A 26,374-nucleotide genomic window follows, 5' to 3' on the forward strand; every position below is an offset into this window, starting at 1 on the left:
AGTAAGTTGTGCGCGGCTAGATATTGCATTGTGATGTACTCTAGCATAACGCCGCACATACATATTATAATGAATGCAATCGATCTCTGAACCTTGACGGATCTGTACGGTTGTCATCATGGTGAAGTGAAGAGTTCTATAACCTAGCTGATCGACGTCTTTGTCAGCGGATATTTACTACAACAATTTTTTTAAACTTCTATTTTAGTGTTAATTAAAGTCGACTCGAAGCACTCGTAACAATGCGAAAATGCCAATATTTTTAAACTCAATCAGGCATCCCGTAACAGGTTTCATTACTTCGTTTGAAAGGGGATACGCTAAAAAACATCACGTTGTTTCGGTACATGCATCAATGAAACACTTGTCATGAATTATGCTAATTTCCTGTTGGATTTTTTTTAAAGTGATCAACTTACTTTCATGTTTACTGTCAAAGGAAAGACTTGCTGGTACATAATAAAGTACACATTATGATATGCTTTATAATAATATAGTACACATTATGCTATGCTTTATAATAATAAAGCTAAAAACCCATTTCTATAATCATGTCCAAACACACCTGTTCCGTAAACTTATGCGAAATCATAAAGTTAGCGGGGCGGTCGGGTAGCCTAGTGGTTAAAGCGTTCGCTCGTCACGCCGAAGACCCGGGTTCGATTCCCGACATGGGTACAATGTGCGAAGCCCATTTCTGGTGTCCCCCGCCGTGATATTGCTTGAATATTGCTAAAAGCGGCGTAAAACCATATTCACTCACTCACTCATAAAGTTACCAGAAATCTGGCGGCACCCGCCAATTACCTGTCTGTTGTCCAAGGGCTCATTTGACCCGTGAAGATTCCGGGGTAGAATAGGTCTTCAGCAACCCATGCTTGCCGTAAAAGGCGACTATGCTAGTCGTAAAAGGCGACTAACGGGATCGGGTGGTCAGGCTCGCTGACTTGGTCGATGCATGTCATCGATCCCAATTGCGTGGATCGATGCTCAAGATATCAATCACTGGATTGTCTGGTCCAGACTCGATTATTTACAGACCGCCGTCATATAGGTGGAATATTGCTGAGTGCGGCGTTAAACAACAAACAAACAAACAAAACAACGGTCCATTTACGCCTACGGCCTGTAAAAAGACAGACAGACAGACAGACGAATTGATTCGGTACTTCAGGCCACCGGCCCATAATACAATGGAAATAACGGTATATATATTTGCATGCTGAGTAGATTTAATAATGATTTACCGTTCAACACTGTGTTTCCGTTCGAATGTTCATGACTTGGAAAAGACATTTACCTAAGCTTTTTATAATTTGTTCGTTTTCAGCTGACATAAGTCTTATAAAATTCTCAATAGAGGGAGGGGTAACGAGACGCTTGGGAAAAGAGTTTCTTCTTGCTCTAGAATACTGGTCACAAATCATAAGAACATGGAATTCATCATCAACATGGTTATGTCCCTTCGAAAAACAGAAACAATAGTGTCTGGACCAGACAAACCAGTGACAGTGAGTCAGAACCAGACAAGCCAGTGATTCTGAGTCTGGACCAGACAAACCAGTGACAGTGTGTCTGGACCAGAAAAGTCAGTGCTGCGTTAAAAGTACAGAGATATTGTCACTTACAAGCAAAGCGAAACACTTAATAAATACACAGCTGTTATAATGTCTCGGTCCAAGCAGTTTTCGTAGTGGAATCAGAATAATCAATGCTACTGAGCTTCTGGTGAAAACTTCAGTCCACTAGCAGAGACACCGACCCATTTCAAGTAAATATAAACGCTGTAGAGTATGTTTATTTCTGAACTGTAGGCCAAAGTCCCGCAGTAAAAGTACAGTGATCATAATGGGTGAGTGGTACATGCAAGTTTACGTTAGAAGCTGGTTATTTCCTACATAATTGGTTCCCAGTGGCATGAAATATTTAGATACTTTAGATCAGAATAGCCACATCGAAATTGCAATAATGCTCTTCGTAATTTTCTTATATTTACAGTGGTCATATACTTTTCACCTAAAAAATACGAATATGTACAATTTTTATTACTAATATTTCTAATCAATTCATGCTGACAACAATCTTTACATCTTTGTCGCACAATTGATAAAATGGCTGTAACATTCCAATTCCTAGTCCAATTCCTAGTCCAATCCACGCACATCACAGACTCAATTGAAACAGTGTCATTTTAATCAGTGTAGCGCAGTTATTTTTGTTTCTAGAATCAATTGCATTTTTAGCCAGATAAGGTAATATCTTATACGCTTTAGATGGATTGCGGTAAGGACGCATGGAGATACAACGTTTAAATGCCAATATGTATCTTAAGTATCTTTCGCATTCGCCTAGTACACTATCACTAGTTGTTAGAAAGCATATACATGCTTGTACCTGGATTTATGCAATACATTGTAGTTATACGACGATGAAACTTTAATTGGGACAAGTTTGTGAATCCACCTTTTCTGTTCTAGAAAGTTTGCCTCCATTTTGAAATACAACCATTCTTGTTTTGTCTAAACTTACTCGAAGAGCAATAATTTTCTAAAATATCGATTTGTTTTGGGATCCAATAACAGTATCAGAAAACAGAGCAACAACATAACCCTCATATAAAAGAAGGAACAGCTCCAGTAAATTTGGAAATACTCGAATACCATTCTAGTGGACTTGATTTCATTTACCAATTCAATAAGGGAAAATGAGGACACAAACGGACTAAGAACACAACCTTGCCGTACACCTAAGGGATATTCAAACACTTCTGTATATTTAATTTCGATGTGCGCACACAGGCTTTCACATTTTGGTACATAGATCGCAGCACTATATATCCATTTTTGTACCAAGATCATTCTTTTTGAATAAATACTAATTGAAAGCTTTTCATATTCACAGAATCGAAGGCTTTTGAAAAATCAATAAAATATAAAAAGTCAACGCAAGAGAATAATCTGAAAAAAATATTCTGAATACCTGTTTTATTCAGGCAGTCTGCTTTGGACATAACATATTTCTCCAAACAATAAATACTATTAAATACTTTTATCAATAATATCTCATGCTGTTCCGCTGAACTAACTTTGGATGGAATGTTTTCATAGATACAATCAATACTGCCTCTTTGTATGTAATGCGTGCTACCTCTTACATGTGGTAGTTGCATTTAGGTTTTGTACCCTGATACAATCATTGATTACCATCCGTCAATATATATGTACGTGCGTACGTATATAAATGTGTCTGTGTTATGAGTATTATTTGTTTATAAATTCCGCACTGTACATATATTCTGCATTATCACATTATTCGCATATCACCATGTAATGAAGTGTATGTAGGAGAAGGCTTCGTTAGTGTCACCTGTGTCGGATCCATTTGATTTGTTGCAATAAAATATGTTTAAATAAGTTACATACCATCAATCTGCATCATATACACACACAACAGGTTAACCACGGGTGAAGGTTTGTCAGCAATATGTTGCTGATTGGTATAAAGTCGTTTTTACAAATGTTCCCGTTTGTGGTGGTCTATTTAACTTATAGGACATTGAAAGAGACAAACATATATTAACCTTCCACTTAATGTTTGTATGTAAACCAGGCTATTAAAAATACAAAGAAAATGAACATGTCAATATTGCAAGCAATTCTACTGACAATCGATCTTAACACATAATTTTTATGCTGAACAAATTATGAAAATACTACGGAAAATAATTAACGACAACTGTCCTGTCTTGTAGGGAGCAACCATTTCAATTTCAGAGAAAAAGGGGGGGGGGGGGGGGGGGGGTGATTTTGGTTTGAGATGAATAACTTTTGTATGTTCTGGAGCTTCTGGGGGGATTTTGGTTTGAGATGAATAACTTTTGTATGTTCTGGAGCTCCAAAATAAACTTGTCGTCAATTATTATTGTATTTTAAAGATATGAAAATGGGTAAGTGTGTTCTTTGGAAATTCATTTGCAAAAAAAAGGCACTTTTTGTTCCTAAAATACGAGCGGTTTGTAATTTTTTCCATAAAAACTCTTCTTCCCGAAATTCAAATGATTACTCCCTTAATCCCTGTATGTGAACATTTACCTATTGGATCATATTCAATTGAATTTTTTTTATTCTACTGAGGAGCAAAAGAAACCATATCTTTCAGTTGATTTTTTCATATATTTTTTCATTTTCAATTGAAAATATCTTAAGATTGCGATATTATACGAACTGTACTGGCGCTTATTCAGCACTCAAAGAATACTTCTACATGCTTTTATTTAAAAAAAATATAATCTGATTTAAAATTTTGATTTTTTTAAAATACAAAAATCATATGATACACAACTGCTGATGGGTGTCTTAGACATCAATAATCAATATAATAAAATCAATAAATTTGCTTTTTTTCCGCACAAATTTACATTTAAAAAATGGTAGGGGTCATGTGGTTGCAAATTCATTTCTGTCAAAACCATGCATCCATCCTATCAACTTCTGACTTGACCTGAAGACAAACCTATTGCTCTTTCGTAATGGATTCAAAAGCGCCATAACAATCCACAGAAAGAGAGACCTATTGGAGGGTAAATGTGTCTGTAAAATGTTTAAACGATAAACCACAATTCATCATACTATCAAGGAAGGACTTTCTTCATATTCACAGAAATTATTTGAGGAAAGTGGAATTAATACCATGTAGATTCTCCAAAATTCAAAGGATTTGCTTGACTTTTTGCAATCTCAGAGAAGAACCCAGTTCAATTCTATCAAAGCATGATTTTTTTCAATTGTGTACACCAGTATCCCACGTGACAAACTGACGGGAAAACTAAATTCCTTGATCCATGGAGCATTTGTTACTAAACGTTGTGACCCCAGATATAGTTACATATCTATCTACAAAGTCCCCCAAACCCCTCCCCCTAACATCAAATAAACGCTCCCGTAAAAAAATGTACATGTTCTTTGTTGCGTAAGAATATAATATAAGTACAGTCAACTACGTTAATAACGAACACGCGTATAACGAACTGACGGATACAACAAACTGGTGTTTTTGGTCCCAGCAATTTGCTGTAGTATATACGTTGCATATATGCTTATAACGAACAACGGTAATAACGAACTAACATCAGCGGTTCCTTTGAGTTCGTTATAACCGTAGTTTTCTGTACAAAAATATCTGGTTTTGTACCTGTCGCTGTAAATTTATGTAAACTCGATACATATTCACAGCCCACCCCCAGAATATTAAATGGTCGGTCCCTAATATGTGCTTTGTCTCTCAAACGTGACATTTGTTTTCAGAACCATGTTCTGCGATGTCCATTCTCAATGGCGTTTTATTTCTTTAGTGAAATGTCTTCAATTATACATCCGACATAAATAAGGTGACTGATGAGTGAGTGAGTGAGTGTGTAAGGTTTTACGCCGCTTTTAGCAATATTCCAGCAATATCACGGCGGGGGACACCAGAAATGGGCTTCACACATTGTACCCATATCGGGAATCGAACCCGGGTCTTCGGCGTGAAGAGCGAACGCTTTAACCAGGGGGCTACCCGACCGCCCCTTCGGGGACTGATGAAATGATAGTGTATTGACGATAAATGTCTGTAAAATAATTTCGGGCGTGTAGCTAAATATCTGATGGTTCATGCACGACACCATGCATGATGGCACACAGTTGATTAACATGCGTATGGTTGCCTTGGTATTGTCCGCCATACTACCTGTCGAGCTACCCCAAGCTGAGCCAAGTTAGCGGGTGCTGGTTCTCTGGCCTACATTCTCTGACTGAGAACACCCCACAGACGCTCTATTGGGGACACGTCAGGGGACTTGGCGGACTAGTCCCATGTCTGTTTGCCTTCTCGTCGGAGATAATCGGTGACGACCTGGGCACAATGTGGTCTGGCATTGTCGTCTTGCAGTTCCAGATTTCTGCCGATAATACTTGCGAATGGAACAACGCTAGGATGCTAAATTTCAACTATTTCTGCGGGCTGCATAGAGTCGGTTTTAACAGAAGATGTTGACATTCGCCTTCCTGTTACTGTACGGAATTCTCTGTTGATAACACGAGCAGATTTGAATCTATTGCGTAGTGGAATTAATGTGATGAGACGACCTAGCAGCCCCACCCGGTTGACGGTGCTTGTCCCACAGTCGAGAAATCACAGTTTTGATTTGCCAACTGAAAACATTCGGGCAACTTTGTTCCGTTCAGAATATCGGTCCCCAACGACAGCTACATTTTAATCATTAGTTCCCTTATTTTCTGTCTTTAGTTTTTAAAAAAATCCCAAATTACGTTGAGAATAAATCCCAGAAACCATCATTTAGGTTTAACAGCCCAAACTGTATACCGTTTGGCACAGATGGAATCAAACAGTCAAACCTTTCAAAATGTCCAATTTAATATTGCTTTTTCTTCGTGATTAATTTTCAAGATCCATGTAAAATGGCAACATGTGTATCTTCCTACTCACTTGTTTTTACACAAGAGGCATCTTTTAGCATGCAATAGAACCCAAACGTATGCGAATAAATTGAATAAAGTTTGTCTTGGTTTATGAATTGAAAACGTCAAGCAGTTTCTTTCCCGTTTGCTCAAAGTCCCTTTTGCAGCAAACCTCCAGTCTGTACTTAACTGTAGTAAGTAGAGCTTCGCTTGATCCGTGAAGATCCCGTTAGAATTGTTCTTTACGAACCGTGCCTGTCGTAAGAGCCTACTAACGGAATCGGGTGGTCAGGCGCGGTGACTTGGTTGATGCATGCTCTCGTATCCCAATTGCGTAGATTTGGTCCTCATGATATCAATCACCAGATTTCCCTGACAAGACTCGATTTATGACAGACTGCCGTCATATAGCTGGACTATTGCTGAGTGCGGCGTTAAACAACAAACAAACAGAATAGTTTAACAAAACATGCTGTACGGATGTTTTTACCGGTTAAAATCCGACATACTTATACGCGACAAAACCCTTTCCATAATCATAATCATAAACATCTCTTCTTAGAGTCCACTGTATGATTCCGACTTTATCATAAGAATGTGTTTATGAATTGCTATTAAAAAAGTGTTGATATTAGATGTTCGCGAAAAGGTGAGAGTATCCTGTCCCACCTGTGGCATCCGTCACACATGCAAAGACAAGTCAATTGTTCACCTGCAAAAACACGTGGACTTTTCATGAACGGATACAAGGCAAAATAGGAACTTGCATCAAACATCGGTTTGGTAATTTGGAAATGTCCTTCACATGTAAACCATAAAACGTTTTGAATTAAGCCTTTCTGAGGCTTTGAGTGTTGTAACCTTGATCAAACAACTTTTGAGCAAGAGTTGTATAAAGAGCATGCTTGATTGCACATACAGTAGAATAACAGTAAAATGGTTTGGTTATTGAGATGAAGTTTGAGTTTGTAAATTGATATCCAATGCTACGTGCGTCATATAAATATATTAAAGTTATGTGTTTCGCGAAACTCTTCAAACGCTTCCTTATTCTGTCAACGTACAGGGAGGGGCAAATATATCTTATCGATTGTTACTGATTTGAACTGTTGACATTTCAACGAAAGGTTTACTAATGCCTTATACATGTTCATATCCTTTGTTGCGTAATCTAGTATGTAGGTACATACATCCTTGTCTAACTGCACCTGGATGTTCCCGATTCCTCTGTCGCCATGGCAGAAAATCAATTCATTTATCAGACAATTATGTCTGCTTGGCTTGCAGAAGGAGCCGATGGCGTTTGTTGTGTTCAGAAATTTACAAACTCATCAAAATGCAAACATGAATCTCAGCTGTTCCGGTACAAACCGTATACTTATTGAATGAGTGGGGTATATTCAACTGTTCCGGTACAAACCATATACTTATTGAATGAGTGAGGTATATTCAACTGTTCTGGTACAAACCGTATACTTATTAAATGAGTGAGGTATATTCAACTGTTCTGGTACAAACCGTATACTTATTGAATGAGTGAGGTATATTCAACTGTTCCGGTACAAACCGTATACTTATTGAATGAGTGAGGTATATTCAAGCCACGCCGCAGCGGGTGACAACTGCTTCAAACATTGTGCCCATGTTTGGAACCGAACCTTGGTGTGACGAACGAACGCTTAACCAAAAGACTTCCCCATTGCCCCTGAAAATATCTATTGCTATATTTACGCAATGCGTTATTTATGAATGGTCAGTAAGTGCTGGGAAGGATTATTACATGTTAATGGCCAATTTAACTTCTGGGAGGAATAAAATATTTTGTGTATAGTAACCGACATGTCAGTGGATGATGTTATTTTTTCCTGTTATTACTGGCGTATTTCATAGTGCTGTGAGTCAAGGGAGTTGCCACCCGTGAAGATTCCGGGGTAGAATAGGTCTTCGGCAACCCATGCTTGCCGTAAAAGGTGACAATGCTTGTCGTAAAAGGCGACTAACGGGATCGGGTGGTCAGGCTTGCTGACTTGGTTGATGCATGTCATCGATCCCAATTGCGTGGATCGATGCTCATGATATCAATCACTGGATTGTCTGGTCCAGACTCGATTATTTATAGACCGCCGTCATATAGGTGGAATATTGCTGAGTGCGGCGTTACCAACAAACCAACCAACGAACCGAGGGAGTTGCCCTATGTCCAGGGCAGCAGTGACTACAAAGCTGAATGTCATGGTTAATGTTAACTAGTAATCTCAAGGATCCATTGACAGGTGAATCAGGTTGGGTGTACACCACTATGTGGTAATGTTTTGGCAAGCTGTGTTGCTTCTTTCAAGCTGCAAAATATCACTTACTTCAATAATTGACTTAACACTGACCCGATTTGGTAAAGTTTGATTTTAATATTCTTGGAGCTTCTTAAATCTTTAAAGCTGATATGTTAAACTTTATCTTTTATGAAATGTCCTGTCCTTAGGGATCGACCATTTGATATTGTGGGTGAGGGCGACAGGGTGGAGGTGGGGTTAGGTGAGTTGGTGGGGTGGTGGGATGGCTTGGTGGTGGGGCGGTTGTTAGATAGGCTGAAAATAATTGTCTGCCAAGGTGTTTTTGTAAAAATAATATCCAGGCTCATAGTTTTAATGAACAAAATATCCCCAAAATATCTAGTCCGAACACACAAACCCAGAACCCCCGACACCACATCCCCAAATAATATACAATGGTCGGTTCCTAAAATGATATTGTTTTAGGAACATGGACTTCTGTACAATCAGGATTTAGATATTTCCAGTACAATCTGCAACATCCTGACAATGAGGTATACTGCAGTATTCCCAGTGACGTCTGCAACATCCTAACAATTCGGAATGCTGCAGTGTTCCCCAACGCAGTGCGGGATCTGTGGTGTAACACCACGGTATGGGGTCGTTGAACTCTGTCAAGCACCTGTTGCCCGCCTCCGCCATACTGGTGACTGTTTGCATGTTGGAAAGCGAGTCTTGCATTCCGAAGTGTTCATTGGGTGTGTGGGTGTCCCACCGCTGACATGTCCGGCCGCCTCTGGTGATGTTATTGTTGCCGAAGTAAAGGGACCCCGACACACAGCGTCTACCTGGAGGACAAATGTGATGCTGAGCATAAACAAACCCAGCAGCTCCACACTATCACTGGTTTACAAACATATGGCAGTCAAACACCTTCAGAACCTGTCAGTGTCAAAAATGTATTTATTAAAACGGTAACATGATAAAAAATTATTACAATTTCTCTTACTTCAACAAATTACTAGAAGTTGAGATGTGGCCCTTCATATATAACACGTGACAGGGTGCAGCCGTACCCACGTTCCATACAATGTGACAGAGATCTGCCGTACTCACTTTCTATACACTGTTAAAGAGAGCTGCCGTACTCACATTCTATACACTGTGACAGAGAGCTGCCGTACTCACTTTCTATACACTGTGACAGAGAGCTGCCGTACCCACGTTGAATACAATATGACAGAGATCTGCCGTACTCACTTTCTATACACTGTGACAGAGAGCTGCCGTACCCACGTTGAATACAATATGACAGAGATCTGCCGTACTCACTTTCTATACACTGTGACAGAGAGCTGCCGTACCCACGTTCCATACAATGTGACAGAGAGCTGTCGTACTCACTTTCTATACACTGTGACAGAGAGCTGTCGTATTCACTTTCTATACACTGTGACAGAGAGCTGCCGTACCCACGTTCCATACACAGTGACAGAGATCTGCCGTACTCACTTTCTATACACTGTGACAGAGAGCTGCCGTACCCACGTTCCATACAATGTGACAGAGAGCTGTCGTACTCACTTTCTATACACTGTGACAGAGAGCTGCCGTACCCACGTTCCATACACTGTGACAGAGAGCCGCCGTACTCACTTTCTATACACTGTGACAGAGAGCTGCCGTAATCACTTTCTATACACTTTGACAGAGTGTTGCTGTACCCACGTTCCTGGCAATGTGACAGAGAGCTGCCGTACTAACTTTCTATACAATGTGACAGAGAGCTGCCGTACTAACTTTCTATACACTGTGACAGAGATCTGCCGTACTGACTTTCTATACACTGTGACAGAGATTTGCCGTACTTACTTTCTATACACTGTGACAGGGATCTGCCGTACTGACTTTCTATACACTGTGACAGAGATCTGCCGTACTCACTTTCTATACACTGTGACGGAGAGCTGCCGTACTCACTTCCTATACACTGTGACAGAGATATGCCGTACTCACTTTCTATACACTGTGACAGAGATATGCCGTAATCACTTTCTATACACTGTGACAGAGATCTGCCGTACTAACTTTCTATACACTGTGACAGAGATCTGCCGTAATCACTTTCTATACACTGTGATAGAGATCTGCCGTAATCACTTTCTATACACTGTGACAGAGATCTGCCGTAATCACTTTCTATACACTGTGGCAGAGAGCTGCCGTACAAACTTTCTATACACTGTGACAGAGAGCTGCCGTAATCACTTTCTATACACTGTGACAGAGAGCTGCCATACTCACTTTCTAAACACTGCGACAGGTTGCAGCTGTACTCACTTTCTATACACTGCGACAGAGAGCTGCCGTACTCGCGTTCTATACACTGTGACAGAGAGCTGCCGTACTAACTTTCTATACACTATGACAGAGAGCTGCCGTACTCACTTTCTATACACTGTGACAGAGAGCTGCCGTATTCACTTTCTATACTCTGTGGTAGGGTGCAGCTGTACTCACTTTCAATACACTGTGTCAGAGAGCTGCCGTACTCGCGTTCTATACACTGTGACAGAGAGCTGCCGTACTAACTTTCTATACACTGTGACAGAGAGCTGCCGTACTCACTTTCTATACACTGTGACCGAGAGCTGCCGTACTCACATTCTATACACTGTGACAGAGATCTGCCGTACTCACTTTCTATACACTGTGACAGAGAGCTGCCGTACTCACTTTCTATACAATGTGACAGAGAGCTGCCGTACTCACTTTCTATACACTGTGACAGAGATCTGCCGTACTCACTTTCTATACACTGTGACGGAGAGCCGCCGTACTCACTTTCTATACACTGTGACAGAGAGCTGCCGCATGTGCAGATGGTTCCCCGGAGACAAGTGTGATCTGCACACGGACCGATAAGTGTCTGCAATGAATAATAATGGGAATTATTAAAGATTGTTTATTGTTATGACGCCTCCGTGCTACCGGAACACGCACACCCCACATCACAGACAGACAGATAGACAGATATTTTATCTCACGGAGTGTACAGCATTATTCACAACAAAAATCAAGGTACATATATAACAGTACATACACCATTCCTTATGGAATTATGAGACACTAAAACAATTTAAAAGACATTTGTACAAGGTTGAAGTACAAGATAAAGTATAAAGTGTAATACCTACGATTTACACACAAGATTTCGACGAAGGGCAAGTATAAGATAAGCGGTTTGGGCGACCAAAAAAGACAACGGTGGAGAATTAAAAGCATACTTTATCTACATCATTCAGATAATCAAAATCTTCTTCAACATCTCGAACAATATTTTCGAGAGAATTGCAGAGATCATCATACACGGGGTATTTAAAAAACACATGTATTTAATTTTCTACATCATTACAACAGAGGACAAATTCGCTGGGGATGAAACTAACACGATGGCTGTCATAACTCGAGGATGTGGCTTCTGACATCGTTTATAAGGATTGTTCTGATTGACCATGAATCTGTACACAGCATGTCTACAAATTGAATTGAGTTGGTATCGACCAGTGTTGTTCGACCTTATCCTATGAAAACGTATAACATTTGTCTTGATCCGGCATTCATTCAGATTATCCATACAGTGAATGTTAAATACATCAATCAGTGTTCGAGATGGCATCCAGAATACGGCACCGCGTCGTTGTACAAGTCTCCAATATGTTGAGCTTTAATATGTCACCTGGCTGATAACATCCATCTACAGAAAATACCTTAAGACCTGTGAATTAGATTATCTTTGAGGACGAAAATGAAGTCTTTGATGGGCATGTAGAAGTTGGGAGAACATGAATACATGACACTTTTTAATTCATAGCAAGTTCTTATATACTTTGTACGAATGGTGAAGGAGCAAGAGGAAGTTCAGAAACGTCGTACAAAGTATAAAAGAAGTTGCTATCCATAAAAAGTGTCATGTATTCAGGAAGAAAATGGCATCAAAGTTTTCCGACTTGCGAAGCTCAAAGGACTATATTTGAAATTAAAAACATAACCCCCATAAACACAAATATTCACACATAATGCAATGGTGGAAGGAATATGCGTGGTGAAATATTGTTCTTGTATTGTCAGTATTTTTATATATCTCCCCCGCAGGAACGGGAAGATGGTAGAAACAATATTGAGAACGGTTGGGGATGACCTGGAGCCATACCGTTCACTTCGAAGCATTTCCAGATGACACTGAATTAAAAACATGTATGTCTCTTTTGAATCTCTGTCCTAAACCTAAACCCCAGTATGTCATATTCCTTCGATATTGGTATATTGGCGACAGACGTAGGCCATCTCTCCGTAGCAGGGAGTGAATTGGTTTGTCATATTTGACACATGACTGGACATTTCAAATATGACCCCACACGCTCCAGACATGATTGAAGTATTACTGCAATAAAACTAATGAAACATTTATAGAACTGTGTGCAAGCTAACTGTAAAACAAGACAGGTGTGAGTGTGTGTGTGTTGGTCTGTGTGTTGGTCTGTGTGTGTGTGTGTGTGTGTGTGTGTGTGTGTGTGTGTGTGTGTGTGTGTGTGTGTGTGTGTGTGTGTGTGTGTGTGTGTGTGTGTGTGTGTGTGTGTGTGTGTGTGTGTGTGTTTGTGTGTGTGTTTGTGTGTCTGTGGATGTAGATTTTATTGAAAAAAAGTAAATAGTCACAGAAAATGCTAGAAACAAATATTCTTCACTTTGGAATAATATGTCTGCCACAAAAAAATACCTTGTTGCAAGATGGGTTTAAAAAAATTGGGCTCATAGCTTTAATGAAAAACTATGCGGTTTTGCAGCTATAGCTGAACAATATCTAGTCTCCATACACAATCTCAGCCGCCACAGAATGTCAAGTGGTCGGTCCCACATTCCGACAAGCCTGACTTCCGTTGATAAAGAACATCTACAAATCTTACTAACATTAAATCTTAGTTTTTTCGCTGAACAAAGATCTGAGGGCATGCCTATTTTAGGTCAACTTTGACCGACTAATGAAATGACTAACAAGAAATCGACATTAGCCAATCAGAAAGCAGCTTTCTCGAGCTAACCAGCACCAGTTTCACACTAGACAACGCTTTGAAAAATATTTTGACGAAGTTCTTGATTCAAAAGTTGAAAACAGAACAAAAACCATTCTGTAATATCTAATAGATGGCCTACACTACTGCCTAGAAATTCATTTCCTATACACGCATGGGCAACGCATTACACATCCCGTGTGCAACCCGTTGGTCACTCGTGTGGAATCCGTCCACCACGCGTGTGATTTCCGTGTGCAACGCGTTGAACACAGGTGTGCACCCCGTTGGTCACTCGTGTCGAACCGTCCGCCACGCGTGTGATTCCCGTGTGCAACGCGTTGAACACAGGGGTGCACCCGGTTCGTCACTCGTGTGCAACGCGTGACGCACTCATTACAGCGGGAAGAAACCTTTGACCAAAGGAGGACCCATGTTAAGCTGAACTTGGAGGTGGTAGCAAGGAGAGATTTTGTTAATACACATTTTATAAGATTGCTGATTACTCCTTTTTAGATGTGATTTAGTGGGTAAATATGAGTACTGTTGTGATCAATTAGATCCATCTTATATATACGACCATTGGCTTCAAAATGACCTTTTGCCATGGGGTTAAGAGAATAAATAATCCTGGAAAATGTTATTGCCTTTGAAATGCCTTTTTCGTGATTTGACATTAAACGTCTGCAGTACGACTTTCAGTGATCATGTTTATGAGGTTTGGCGGAGCATTGTTTTAATTGGACCCCAATTCCTTCATGATGGTTGGGTCTCTTTGTCTCATCCCCATAGCAATGATGCTGGGAAAGAGCAGCATTTAATTAATGAGAGTTGTTATATCGTGGAAGATACACTTGAGGGAGAAGGTTATACAAATTACAGGACCACGGGAAGAGACTTGTAGACGTGAGCGCGGGGTTGTGTATAAGATGGCCGTTGCATAATGGCCGCCAGAAGAGGTAAACATTGGCTTTGACGGCGTCATTTAAGTGACAAAGAAGTGTTCTTTTCACGGATCTGTTGAATAAACTCCCAGCGCTACTGTCAACATATATTCTATGTAAAACTAACACGTCATGTAGGAAGTAATATAATATATAATAATATTCAAAACGCATTAAAATACAATGATAACGAGATACAATGTAATCCTAAAGCATGTGTTCCAGTTGCAGAGCCAGGAGGAAAACTGATTAAATAAAGGAAAGAATCTTGCCCTCACAGAAAAGAGGCATCATCTGAATATGGCTATATATGTAAATAGTACGACACTGTACCTATCTACACAAACTATTCAAAAATGGACATAAGGTCATGAAGACAAAGGCTATAGGTATCATACCATCAGTAACAATTTATGTGGTCATTATTTGTCGAGACTCCCCCCCCCCCCCCCCCCCCCCCCCAAAAAAAAAAACAAACAAAACAAACCCACAACAACCACAAAACCAAACACAAAAACAAAAACCAACAAAAACACAAAACAAAAAAACAAACGAAAAAGCAACAAAAAAACAACTAAAAAAACAACAAAACACTAAACCTCAGTAAATGTTTAGTGAGTAACACTCACCCAGTAGAGACGGGGCAAAGAATATGTCCAGATATGCTGGAATCCATAGTCAAAACAACCTAGCGAATGTAATTCTCACAATTTGTTATACCAAAATCTACTTTTGATATTTAACACATCTCAAATTCGTTTTTATATGATAAAATGCATTATTAGATATAATATATTATATATAAAAATCGATTTGCGATATCTATAAACATTTCATGATATAATAAAATGAAATTTGTCATATGAATTCTTTCTTTGGTATCCATAAATGAATTATTGATATAAAATAAGGAATAAATAGTAAAAAGGCGCCTTATATATTGTTTTTTGTGGATTTTATTTAGTAACGCGATTGCATCACGGTTATATTATTAATTGCTTGTCTGTTTCTGCACCAACATTTTGTTCATCGTATGAAAAACTGTTTCAAAAACGGCACCTTATAACTAACCAAGGAAATAATACAATCCGACCTGCGTTTATTTGTCTCTCTGTCATTAGTATCATTAACATGTGTCTACCCTTAAGTGTATATACTTATACTGGAACATAGTACTGATTAAGGAATGACACACATCATCGTAACATATATGTACTGTATATACATGTAGTACAAGGGTACTTTGATTCCACAGCACAGAAAATCGTTACCCCGAGTTACTGAGTAACTGTTCATCCCTTGTTTGCAGACGTGCCATTCAGACAAATAAGTCAGGTGTGACAGTTATCACAATCTCACCGGTTATAAAGATTTGATACATGCTGACTGACTATTGATGGGTCAGTGATAAAGACAACAGATCAATATATACGCCTCCTGTGTGTGTGTGTGTGTGTGTGTGTGTGTGTGTGTGTGTGTGTGTGTGTGTGTGTGTGTGTGTGTGTGTGTGTGTGTGTGTGTGGTGTGTGTATGTGTGTGGTGCTGGTGGTGTGTGTGTGTGTGTGTGTGTGTGTGTGTGTGTGTGTGTGTGTGTGTGTGTACGTTGAACGTATACACTATACAATGCTAAGGTATTGGATTGATTGAATCTCAGGAACGTATATATCCGTTGTCTAAGTCACTGTCCAGAGAAACCTAATCTATAAGGAATTACAGATTTCAAACCTTGATTTTAATAGCTCAGTTGATAAATTTTAAAAAAGTGTTTATGATAATAAACTCAAAACGAGATTGTTTGTGTGGATGACAGAATGACTAAGGTAATACTTAGCTTGAATATAATATTGCAAGTGTTTGCTACATGTTAAGTAGTCAGTCTTCCATTGTGATACTGTTGTATGTGTATTGACCTCTCGGGATATTAGATTATTTCAATGTTCATCAGCCATATTAATGTTTCCTCAAAACACAAATTCCTGGCGTTTTACAACTACGAGGACAAAACAATGATATCCTACAGTGTAAAGTTCCTGTTGACTCAAAAGCAAAAAAACACAACTAGATGTTATGTACAGTTGCGGCTTTCCTGACAAAACAAATACGTCTTATTAAGTTCATGTGCTCGAAACAGAAATTATCCTTCTTTTTCAGGGATACTTATTACACATTATGCAACAATTACTTGTGTACCGTCTTTATGTGGTTATCCCACAGCATAACACCTGTGGTTGTCGTCATTCCCCTGGTCATCGGTGTATTGCTTTAAGGTGTAACTCGTGGTATCACACCTCTGCCCCTGCCTATTAGGTGTATGTTCTGACGCCGGCGTCTCGTATATATTGCAATCAGTGGTTTTCATTTGGCGTTTTCTCTTCTCTGTTGTAAATATTTAGTCAACAATAGGGTCATAAATGTGCACTGTACCGTGGTGTGTTGTGTGTATTACTGCAGTCAGGAAAGACTGAACAGATTAGAGGTGTAGTGCAATATCCATGAATATTATACAGAGCCAGTACGTCGACTGTTCTGGGTGTTTTTAAATCATACATGAAAGGTTTTCCGAGTGTGACGTCATACCTTTAGTGCACGATTTCTCAAAACAATAGAGATCCGCACTGCGAAGCCTACAACTTAAGCGCTGCGCAGAATAAAATTGTTTTTATTTGAGACAAATTGTGTTTTTTTCTTTCGGATGAGTTACAAAATACTAATTGCATGCTTGATTGGATAAGAAACCAGTTTATCAAAGCCTAGATCACAAAATAAATGCCTCGGTCGTATATTTTGCTTATATATGAAAGCATTTTTTTTTAAACGTTTGTGTATAATTAAGCTAATTTCTCATGTTAGTGACCGATTTAAACCGCATGTCTTGGTGTTACACAGCCAGCGTCCCGCAGCTATATGACGGCGGTCTGTAAATAATCGAATCTGGACCAGACAATCCAGTGATTGATATCATGAGCATCGATCTACGCGATTGGGATTGGTGACATGCATCAACCAAGTCAGCGAGCTTGACCACTCGATCCCGTTAGTCGCCTCTTACGACAAGCATAGTCGTCTTTTACGGCAAGCATACGTTGCTGAAGACCTATTCTACCCCGGATCTTCACGGGTATCATTGTAAATAGACAAATGCACCTGTGAATGTTGAGATCACCTCCAACAGTCGTGGTGAACGTAACCTTGTATATCAAGGTTTTAAATAGCGAGTGAAACAAAGACAAGGTGCCCGCATACACTGTAAACGCTGTATGCTGTATGACCAGCCACCAACAATATACCACTAGTGATCTTATCGCGATCCAGAGCCTTGCGCATAGTCATTGTCGTGACATTGTACATGAACTGGTTGCGTGACTTCCCGCAGAGAAAGAAAGAATTGACATCGTAAAGATATCCTATCAACATGGTATAAGTACTCACTAAGATCTGATTTTAAGGAAATTGATATTAAAATGGACATTATTTAATAACAACGATTCATTAATCAATATCTCCTCCTATTTTTGTACTAATGTTTCGTAATTCACTTGGCAGAGAATTGTCTTTTACCGCGGTCGATTAAATTTGTATTGAGATTAAATATTTTTTCAACTTCAATTGGAAAACCAGATATTCTGTTATTTCGAACTATGAACTGAAGTGTATTTTTTAAAGCAAGACACCTTACAACAATGTCATTTTTGTGACAAGCCATTTCTTTTTTTCAAAAGTCTGAAGCGTAATTTTTTTTTTTTACAACTTTCAGTGACAATGTTTTTTTCGCGATAAAATCCCAGCAAAAATGCTCGGTCCCTAAGACTATATTAGGCTAATTCTGAATTCCGATAATTAGGACAGAAATATTCTGTGTTTTGAAATTAGATGTAATCCCACTGTAGATCTTATTTAATTTGGAACCGTACGCTTTATGGTCATGTTTGATAAGCTGTTGTTCTGATGTTGAACGTATACAATTCTAAAGGGTTATAGACAGCCACTGTTATAGGGATCGATGCGTACTAGGCTGTCGGTAGATCGATGTTTTCCATACGCATGTTTTCTGTGAGTCATGGCTTAATTTAAAAGAGGTATCAATAGGAAAAAAGATGGCCTTTATTAACCAATCAGAATCAAGCATTCTTCGATGTCATGGAAGAATTTCGATTACATCTCAGTCATAAATAGAATACCCCCTTGGACGCAGAGCATTGCTGTTCTGGTCGACATGCTGCAGTGAATGGCATGTTTTATTGTTTGTACTTTATAAACCGAAAATCGATGGAAGCAACCTGTTATTGATGACACACTCTGCTGTGTTATTGCTGGAGCATCTGCACTTTGATTAAATTGTAACTAATGTAAATACACTTTCTGAATAGGACTTCGTGGGTTTTGGCGTTAACATTTCATAACTTTTGAGATACAATCGAGCATGCATTTTCTACCAAGATTTCAAAGAGCGTCACACGACTCTTGCTCAGATGTTGTTTGATCAAGGTTACAACATTCAAGGCCCCAGTAAAGCTTTAATTTTTTTATCGTAGACATATTATTGACATTTCCAAATTTGACGCATCAGAAACAAAAGTGATGTCCGATGCAATTCCCTATTTTGACTTGTACCATATGTTCCCGTGTTTTTCAGACGAACAAATGACCTGCCTTTGCATGTGTTTATGACGGGTTCCAACAGTGGGGCAGAAAACGCTCACCTTTTCGCGAACATTTGGTATCATAAAGATTTTATAGTGATTCACAAACACATGCTCATGATATAGTCGGAATCGTACTGCTTTATGTCGATATTTATATTGGATATTTCCTGTTCGCCATCGAACATATATATCCCTAACAGTTTCATAAACATTATCATTTGTACGCAAAGATATGCCTATAAACGCATAATCGAAGCAGTCAGGGTTACGGCCTAGAACGTCATATCGTCGCCAAAGTTCCCTGATATCAAACTACCGTATTTCCTTTATTAGGGCCCAGGCCGTCTGTTACTTTCGCAAGAGCCGTTGACTCGTCATGTATAAGAGACCGGGCTTGCATTAGAGCAAACCGTCTAATAGAGGAAATATCGATACGTTTTACAGTTCCCATAGGTGATCGATCGGCACTCTTTTTCAATGAATCGATATGTAGGCTATCGGTGTATTCCTACGCACGTTTTTTGTGTGAAAAGGCTTAATATAGTTAAAAGATTAACATAAAGGGAACCTCTTTTTTACCAATCAGAATCAAGAATGTAGCTGTGTGTGTGTGTGTGTGTGTGGGTGTGTGTGTGTGTGTGTGTGTGTGTGTGTTGTTACTGTTTGTAATAATCATGGATACTCTAAGCCACAGTGTACTGACTTCAGACCGACCAGTATTATCTCCCTTTAGCGAGGGTAACAACAAGAGCCATCTTTTAACGTATTTTAACGTAGGAAGCGGCCGGGGATCGAACCACCGACCTTCTGCTTTTCGGGCAGACGCTCTATCCACTAGACCATGGAGGCGGGTATACAGTACGTGTGGAATACTTGGATGCTAATATTCTTGAAGAACATCATTCACCGGAAGGTCTAGGATGTCGTGGAATCGGACTGCCATGTTTTCACTATCAGCCACCGAAGTCTTTATATACATATAAACTTCATTGGCGATCGAAGAACAGTACGCATCCATGACCAACTTTTGTGATACATTTAAATAAACAAAATCATTACAATCGGCTAGTTTTCGGTTATGGTCTCGTCAGGACCTGAGGCCATTTGGAAAGATAACAACAGTAAAGAGTTAATGGTTTTACCCGCGTTTAACCATCGTTTTATAACACTTCCTAATGCTAAATCTGATATTATAACGAACCTTCACGTGCTTCTCCTTTATTTGGTAGAGTAAACCCGACAGGATTAAATGAAATGTTATGACATGGGCTCAGAATGACCATACTGTGATATCAGAAACATTTCAAACATATTATCATAGATAAAAAGGTACATCGAAAACCCAAAACTGCATCCGACAGAGATATTTAAAAATAATTTTTTTACATACAATCAGATATCGATGTTTATGAATGAGTCAAGGAAATTTTACAGTTACTTAACCAAAGAGAATGAAGAGATATTCGCACACAATAAACATTGACAAAAGTAGAAAATAAACCAATTTTACATAAGCACAATTTGAAAGCAATGTTTAAATTGTCAATAGTCTTCTGAAATACGATGGTACGTTTTTGAGTTTATTTTGAATCTATTGAAAGGTTCCAACCAAACAACACAATTGTCTTTTATTCGCAGAGTTGATTTCACCAATAGGAGCGTACTTTTAAGTAACATCTTAATCGGGATAAAGGATGCAGCATATTTTATTCAAAGTTCGTGAACAATTTAAAGGAAAAGGAAAAGGTTCGCAGGAAAAAGTATTGGAAAATGAAATTGACTGAAAATGAGGGATGATTAATTGAAAACATATAATTATGTTGCGTTCAGAGCAACGATCATCGCTAAACTAAAATGGTTTCAATACCAATATGCCTTTAGGAATCGCACAACTAATAGTGATCTAGATATCCATAAAATATATAAGCATTCGCAGACTTACGGACTGTCGAAACTCTAGAGTTAGTATTATAGGCTTACGAATGTCGAAGTTCCAAGAACACTTTGTGGACCAGGTCCCGAAGAGTATGTCAACTTATTCGTATCGTTTCAACAAGTTCACTGCTCAATCAGAATGCAAATACGATAAGTTCATGACCTTCTGTTCCTTGTGTCACAACCTATTCATATACGGTAGATAAGATTTGTCCAGTGTCCAGTGTCTACACAGCATTATTAATATGATGTACGTAACGTAACTAAATTGTCCATCAAATTGTCTCTTTGACGAGTGGGCTAGCCCGTGCCCCCGAAGTGCTGACGATGTTTACGACATAAACCATGTGAGGTCGTTATATACCCTGCTCTAACGCTAGTGGTGTTTGAGTAGTGAAAGTAGAGTAAATGTTTGTTTTTGTTTTCTTACTATCAGCGTGGGTTGCTTGGGACCGATCCCAACCCAGCATCCCCACGGGGAGATTAGAATAAATGTAATAAAAGTGAGTGAGTGAGTTTGGTTTTACGCCGCTTTTAGCAATATTCCAGCAATATCAAGGCGGGGGACACCAGAAATGGGTTTCACACATTGTACCCATGTCGGGAATCGAACCCGGGTCTTCGGCGTGACGAGCGAATGCTTTAACCGCGAGGCTACCCGACCGCCCCTGTAATAAAAGAGTTGCTGAAAATATAAAGATTACATATTTGTCGAATAATTATTTTTTGTCGATGTTTGACGCATCAGTGACTGAAATGATGCAATTTCCTATTTTGACTTGTACCATATGTTCCTGTGTGTTTTTTTCAGGTGAAAAATTGACCTGCTTTTGCATGTGTTTGTGACGGGTGCCACCGGTGGGGTAGGATACTGTCTTCGCGAATATCTGGTATCATCACTATTTGATAGTAATTTATAAACACATGTTCATGATATAGTCAGATCGAACAATCGACATTGCTTTAAGCAAAGATTTCTTATGAATATGGAAAGGGTTTTGTCGCTGTTATTTCCAGTTTGATAGACTGTAGCTCCTGATCCTTCCGACCGTCTCCGTGGTCTAGAGGAAGAGCGTTCGCCCGGTGAGCGGAAGGTCCGGGGTTCTATTCCCGGCCGCGTCATACCAATAGGCGTTAAAAGATAGTACCTGTTCGGCATTAAGGGGCCAACACAAGGACTGGTCTGCTCGGAGTCAGTATGATGTGTCTGAGTTGGGTATTCATGTTAAACTGTGGCATGGTATCTTAGTGAGCTAGCACTGTAAGTTGGCATCAGTCCGGACTAGTACAAGCAGACACACCAACACCCACGTGCATGCGTGTCGCGACGTTAAACCCAATTTCACCTCACATCACCTCACCTGATCCTTCAAGGAACGCGTTATTGCAGGATTCGGCATGACTTGAAACACATACATAGGAATCCTACATAAACATCGTGTTAAGCTTGTTCTCCAGACATGTGGATGATAAGGTCACGCAACCCATTTTTTATCTATAACGCATAAAAGCCTTGTTTCAGATGAAACGCCATTTTGTGTCTGTATTGGTGGACTGTATTTCTTTCGCATGACAGTGCGTTCAGAAATATGATTCTATGTCTATTCGTATGTCAGTGTGTCCAGAAAAGTAGTTCCACAACGTCATGATTCTATGTCTTCGTATGTGAGTGCGTTCAGAAATACGGTTCTTTGCATGATAGTGCGTTTAGAAATACGGTTCTTCGTATGACAGTGCGTTAAGAAATACGGTTCTTCGCATGCCAGTGCGTTTAGAAATACGGTTCTTCGTATGCCAGTGCGTTTAGAAATACGGTTCTTCGAATGACAGTGCGTTAAGAAATACGGTTCTTCGCATGCCAGTGCGTTTAGAAATACGGTTCTTCGTATGCCAGTGCGTTTAGAAATACGGTTCTCCGCATCCCAGTGCGTTTAGAAATACGGTTCTTCATATGACAGTGCGTTTAGAAATACAGTCCCAAGAGAATCTCTGTCTTTTTTCGTATGTCAGTGCGTTCAGACATGAATCTGATACTCAAATCACACGACACATCCTTTCTTGTAAGAGTAAAATCGCCTAAATGCGGCGGGGGGTGAAGTACGATTGAACATCCCGCATGCTACTGTCTGGTAGAACGCCATTTTGTGGAAGGAGGTAGCCGGTAGTGGCGTCATAGTATACACATTTGACATTTTCATTGAGATAAAGGTCGGGTGTATAATGTTTTTAATGAGTGCATGCACGTTGCTAAGCGCAATAATCTTGGACACGACATTAAACCTCATTTAACCTTACCTATCCGGAATCCATTACGACTCGGACGTCATAGCACCTGTGGAGAACTTTTTAAACAGCCAAAAAATCTGAGACATAAAATGATTCCCAACATCTTTGGCAAACGTACATCAGTGTGGAAGGGCATTATGTTGCTAAATAGATCATGTTCATATCTTTAGGTCAAATCGTTCTACGTGAAGCTCAAACTCATCATCAAATCTAAAGGTTCGTTTTTTATTTTCAACTTGGGCGGCGGAGTAGCCTAGTGGTGAAAGTGCTAGCTCCTCACGACTAAGACCCAGGTTCGATTCTCTACATGTGTGAAGCCCATTTCTGGTGTCCCCCGCCGTGATATTGTTGGGAAATTGCTAAAAGAGGCTTGAACCATACTTACTCACACACAAGATCATTTCCCACTCACAGATAACCTGTTTACGTTGTTATGGCCTTTATAACGAACTGTTGTGGATTAATACCTCAGACAGACCCTATCACATTCATTGTTATTGTATGTATTGTCCTATTAATTTGTCCCGTTATGATATATAGCATGTTTACTTTGCCTTGCATCTAATTCTATATTATGCATGTTGACTTTAAGCATCACCCACACAATGACACGCAGATACGACCAGCCTGATCATCGTTCATATGAACAATTAAGGGCCTCTTTGTTTACGTATCTGTGTATTGCACTGCTAAAGGGGTATACATGTATGTCTTGATATGAACCTTGATAACAGAAAGGTAGCTCTTTATTATTCAGATATGAATGTTAAATATGACGTACAATCAAAGGGTATTACTCGTACGTGCACGAAATATCCAAACCTGTAACTAAATTATGATTATGATGTTCTTTCCATCGTATAAATAGCACACAAGTTACTTAAACGATAATCTTTTACTCCCATAAACAGACACGGGTTTCCGAAGGACCGGCGCCAAGCACATTTATTACATGAAATATATTTCGACTAAATCCTGGACATCGTTTACCACTGTAAACTACATTGTTGTTCAATTTGTAGACTAAGTATATTTCTTCCGGGGCTATTCTACAACAAGTTTAAAGTTTACAATGTATCTCATTTTATGCAGACGATCATTAATCTGAATGGGCTGTCAAGTTTACCCCAGTCAGCAATATTCCCTATTTCGGACAATCGAGTCTGAGACAGGCCAACCAGTGGTTGACACATACTTGGCAGGAGTCATCTAGCGATGATCTGTTGGTCAGGCTGTGACGTTGTTCCGATCGCTTGTCATCGTATCCGATCGCGTGAGACGTTCTCATGCTATCACTCACAGGTCGGGCTGGTCCAGACACAATTGTTAACAGACTATGTCTATAACAGCAGTCACTCACCCACTAGCAAATGTACATGGGTCCACATACCTCACACCGCGTCCACTCACCCACTCACTCACTCACTCACTCACTCAGTCACCTACAAGGACAGTACCTGTGGAAAGCTGTCCGCATTGGCGTTAATCCACCCAGGTGTGTTGACTACCTGATCAGGTGAGGTGGTTGATGTTACGTTGTTCAGCTCACACGAAGACGTCGTGTTGTCGTAGTTGAAGGAGGCACAAATAGTATCATACATGCACTGCATGGCACAGTGGTACTGGGTGTGAGAGGACAACACCACATAGGTGGACCTCAGCAGACGTAGCTTCCGGAACACACCGCTGGACAGTCGCTCTGAAAGTTCGGTACAGGCCATGGACACTTGAGTCCACCACAGCAACAAAACTACCACAACAATTGTCACCTTTGCCATCTTTAATTTTGTCACAGCGCGGGCACCTGCCAAGAATGCGTTGAGTAAGAAACACCTTCCAAGGAACAATAAAAACGTTTAAAAAGAAAAGAAAAAAAGAAACACCTTCCTGTTTTATGGTGGAATCAGCCACAGCGTTGGTGCCTATCCAGAAACACTGTAAATTGTGGTCTGAGAAACGTTTTACAACGTTGTACCTCTCCAGCATCCGTTGATGAAGAAACACGTTTCTGTTTTTATGGTAGAAATGTGCCACAACGGTGGTACTTGTCCTGCATATGCAGCCAATACTGTACAGTTGTGTTCTTAAAACGTTGATACCTCTCCAGCATGTGGTTCGTAAGAAACCTTTTTATCTTAGAAAGGTTTTCAACGTCGGTACGGATAATCGAAACTGTATATTCTTTGGCCTGGACGTCTCATATCTATCAGCCCAACACGTGTTGCATAAGAAACACGTCACTGAGAAACGTGTCGCACCTTTAGTTCTTATAATGTACAGCTTAAACGAAGCTACATGGATAATTCCTATTCGTGTTGTCCACCTCACGGGGTTGTGGCCAGCGTTGTCGGAGCCGTCATGGACTGTGTGACTTGAGACCAACGCTCTAGCGATGCTAATGATGCCAAAAGGAACACCGCGATTGTAGCAGAAAATCGATCTGGTCCTGTCACTGTCGCCGTAGGATCCAGGCTGTCCATTCCATTTTGTTGTGGACAATACATGATATTATAGATGTATGTCCACATGAACTTGAGCCCGTTGAGCAAAGTGTTCTTATATGACAATTTAATTAAACAGGAATCTGTGACCTTGGAAAATGGACAAACCGGAAGAACGTGAAGTACAGTAGAACACGGATATACCGAACACGGATATAGCGAACAAACGGATACAACGAACTGTTAAAAAATCCCCGATTTATCTCCTATATAATATCATATAAAATTTACGTATATAACGAACTCTCTACAGCGAGACTACACATCT

General features: G+C 39.7%; 1 protein-coding gene across 1 annotated transcript; it reads right to left on the reverse strand.

The window, feature by feature from the left end:
• Positions 1–8,986: 8,986 nt before the first annotated feature.
• On the reverse strand, positions 8,987–25,949 carry LOC124145554 (plasminogen-like). The gene is made up of 3 exons (XM_046515375.2): positions 25,063–25,949; positions 11,573–11,657; positions 8,987–9,576 (listed from the first exon to the last, which is right to left on the reverse strand). Exons 1-3 carry the CDS (start codon positions 25,381–25,383, stop codon positions 9,242–9,244), a joined length of 741 nt encoding a protein of 246 aa, XP_046371331.2. The 5' UTR covers positions 25,384–25,949; the 3' UTR covers positions 8,987–9,241.
• Positions 25,950–26,374: the final 425 nt, after the last annotated feature.

Source organism: Haliotis rufescens, unplaced genomic scaffold, assembly GCF_023055435.1.
Source record: "Haliotis rufescens isolate VD_foot unplaced genomic scaffold, xgHalRufe1.0.p SCAF_3, whole genome shotgun sequence".
NCBI lineage: Eukaryota > Metazoa > Mollusca > Gastropoda > Lepetellida > Haliotidae > Haliotis > Haliotis rufescens.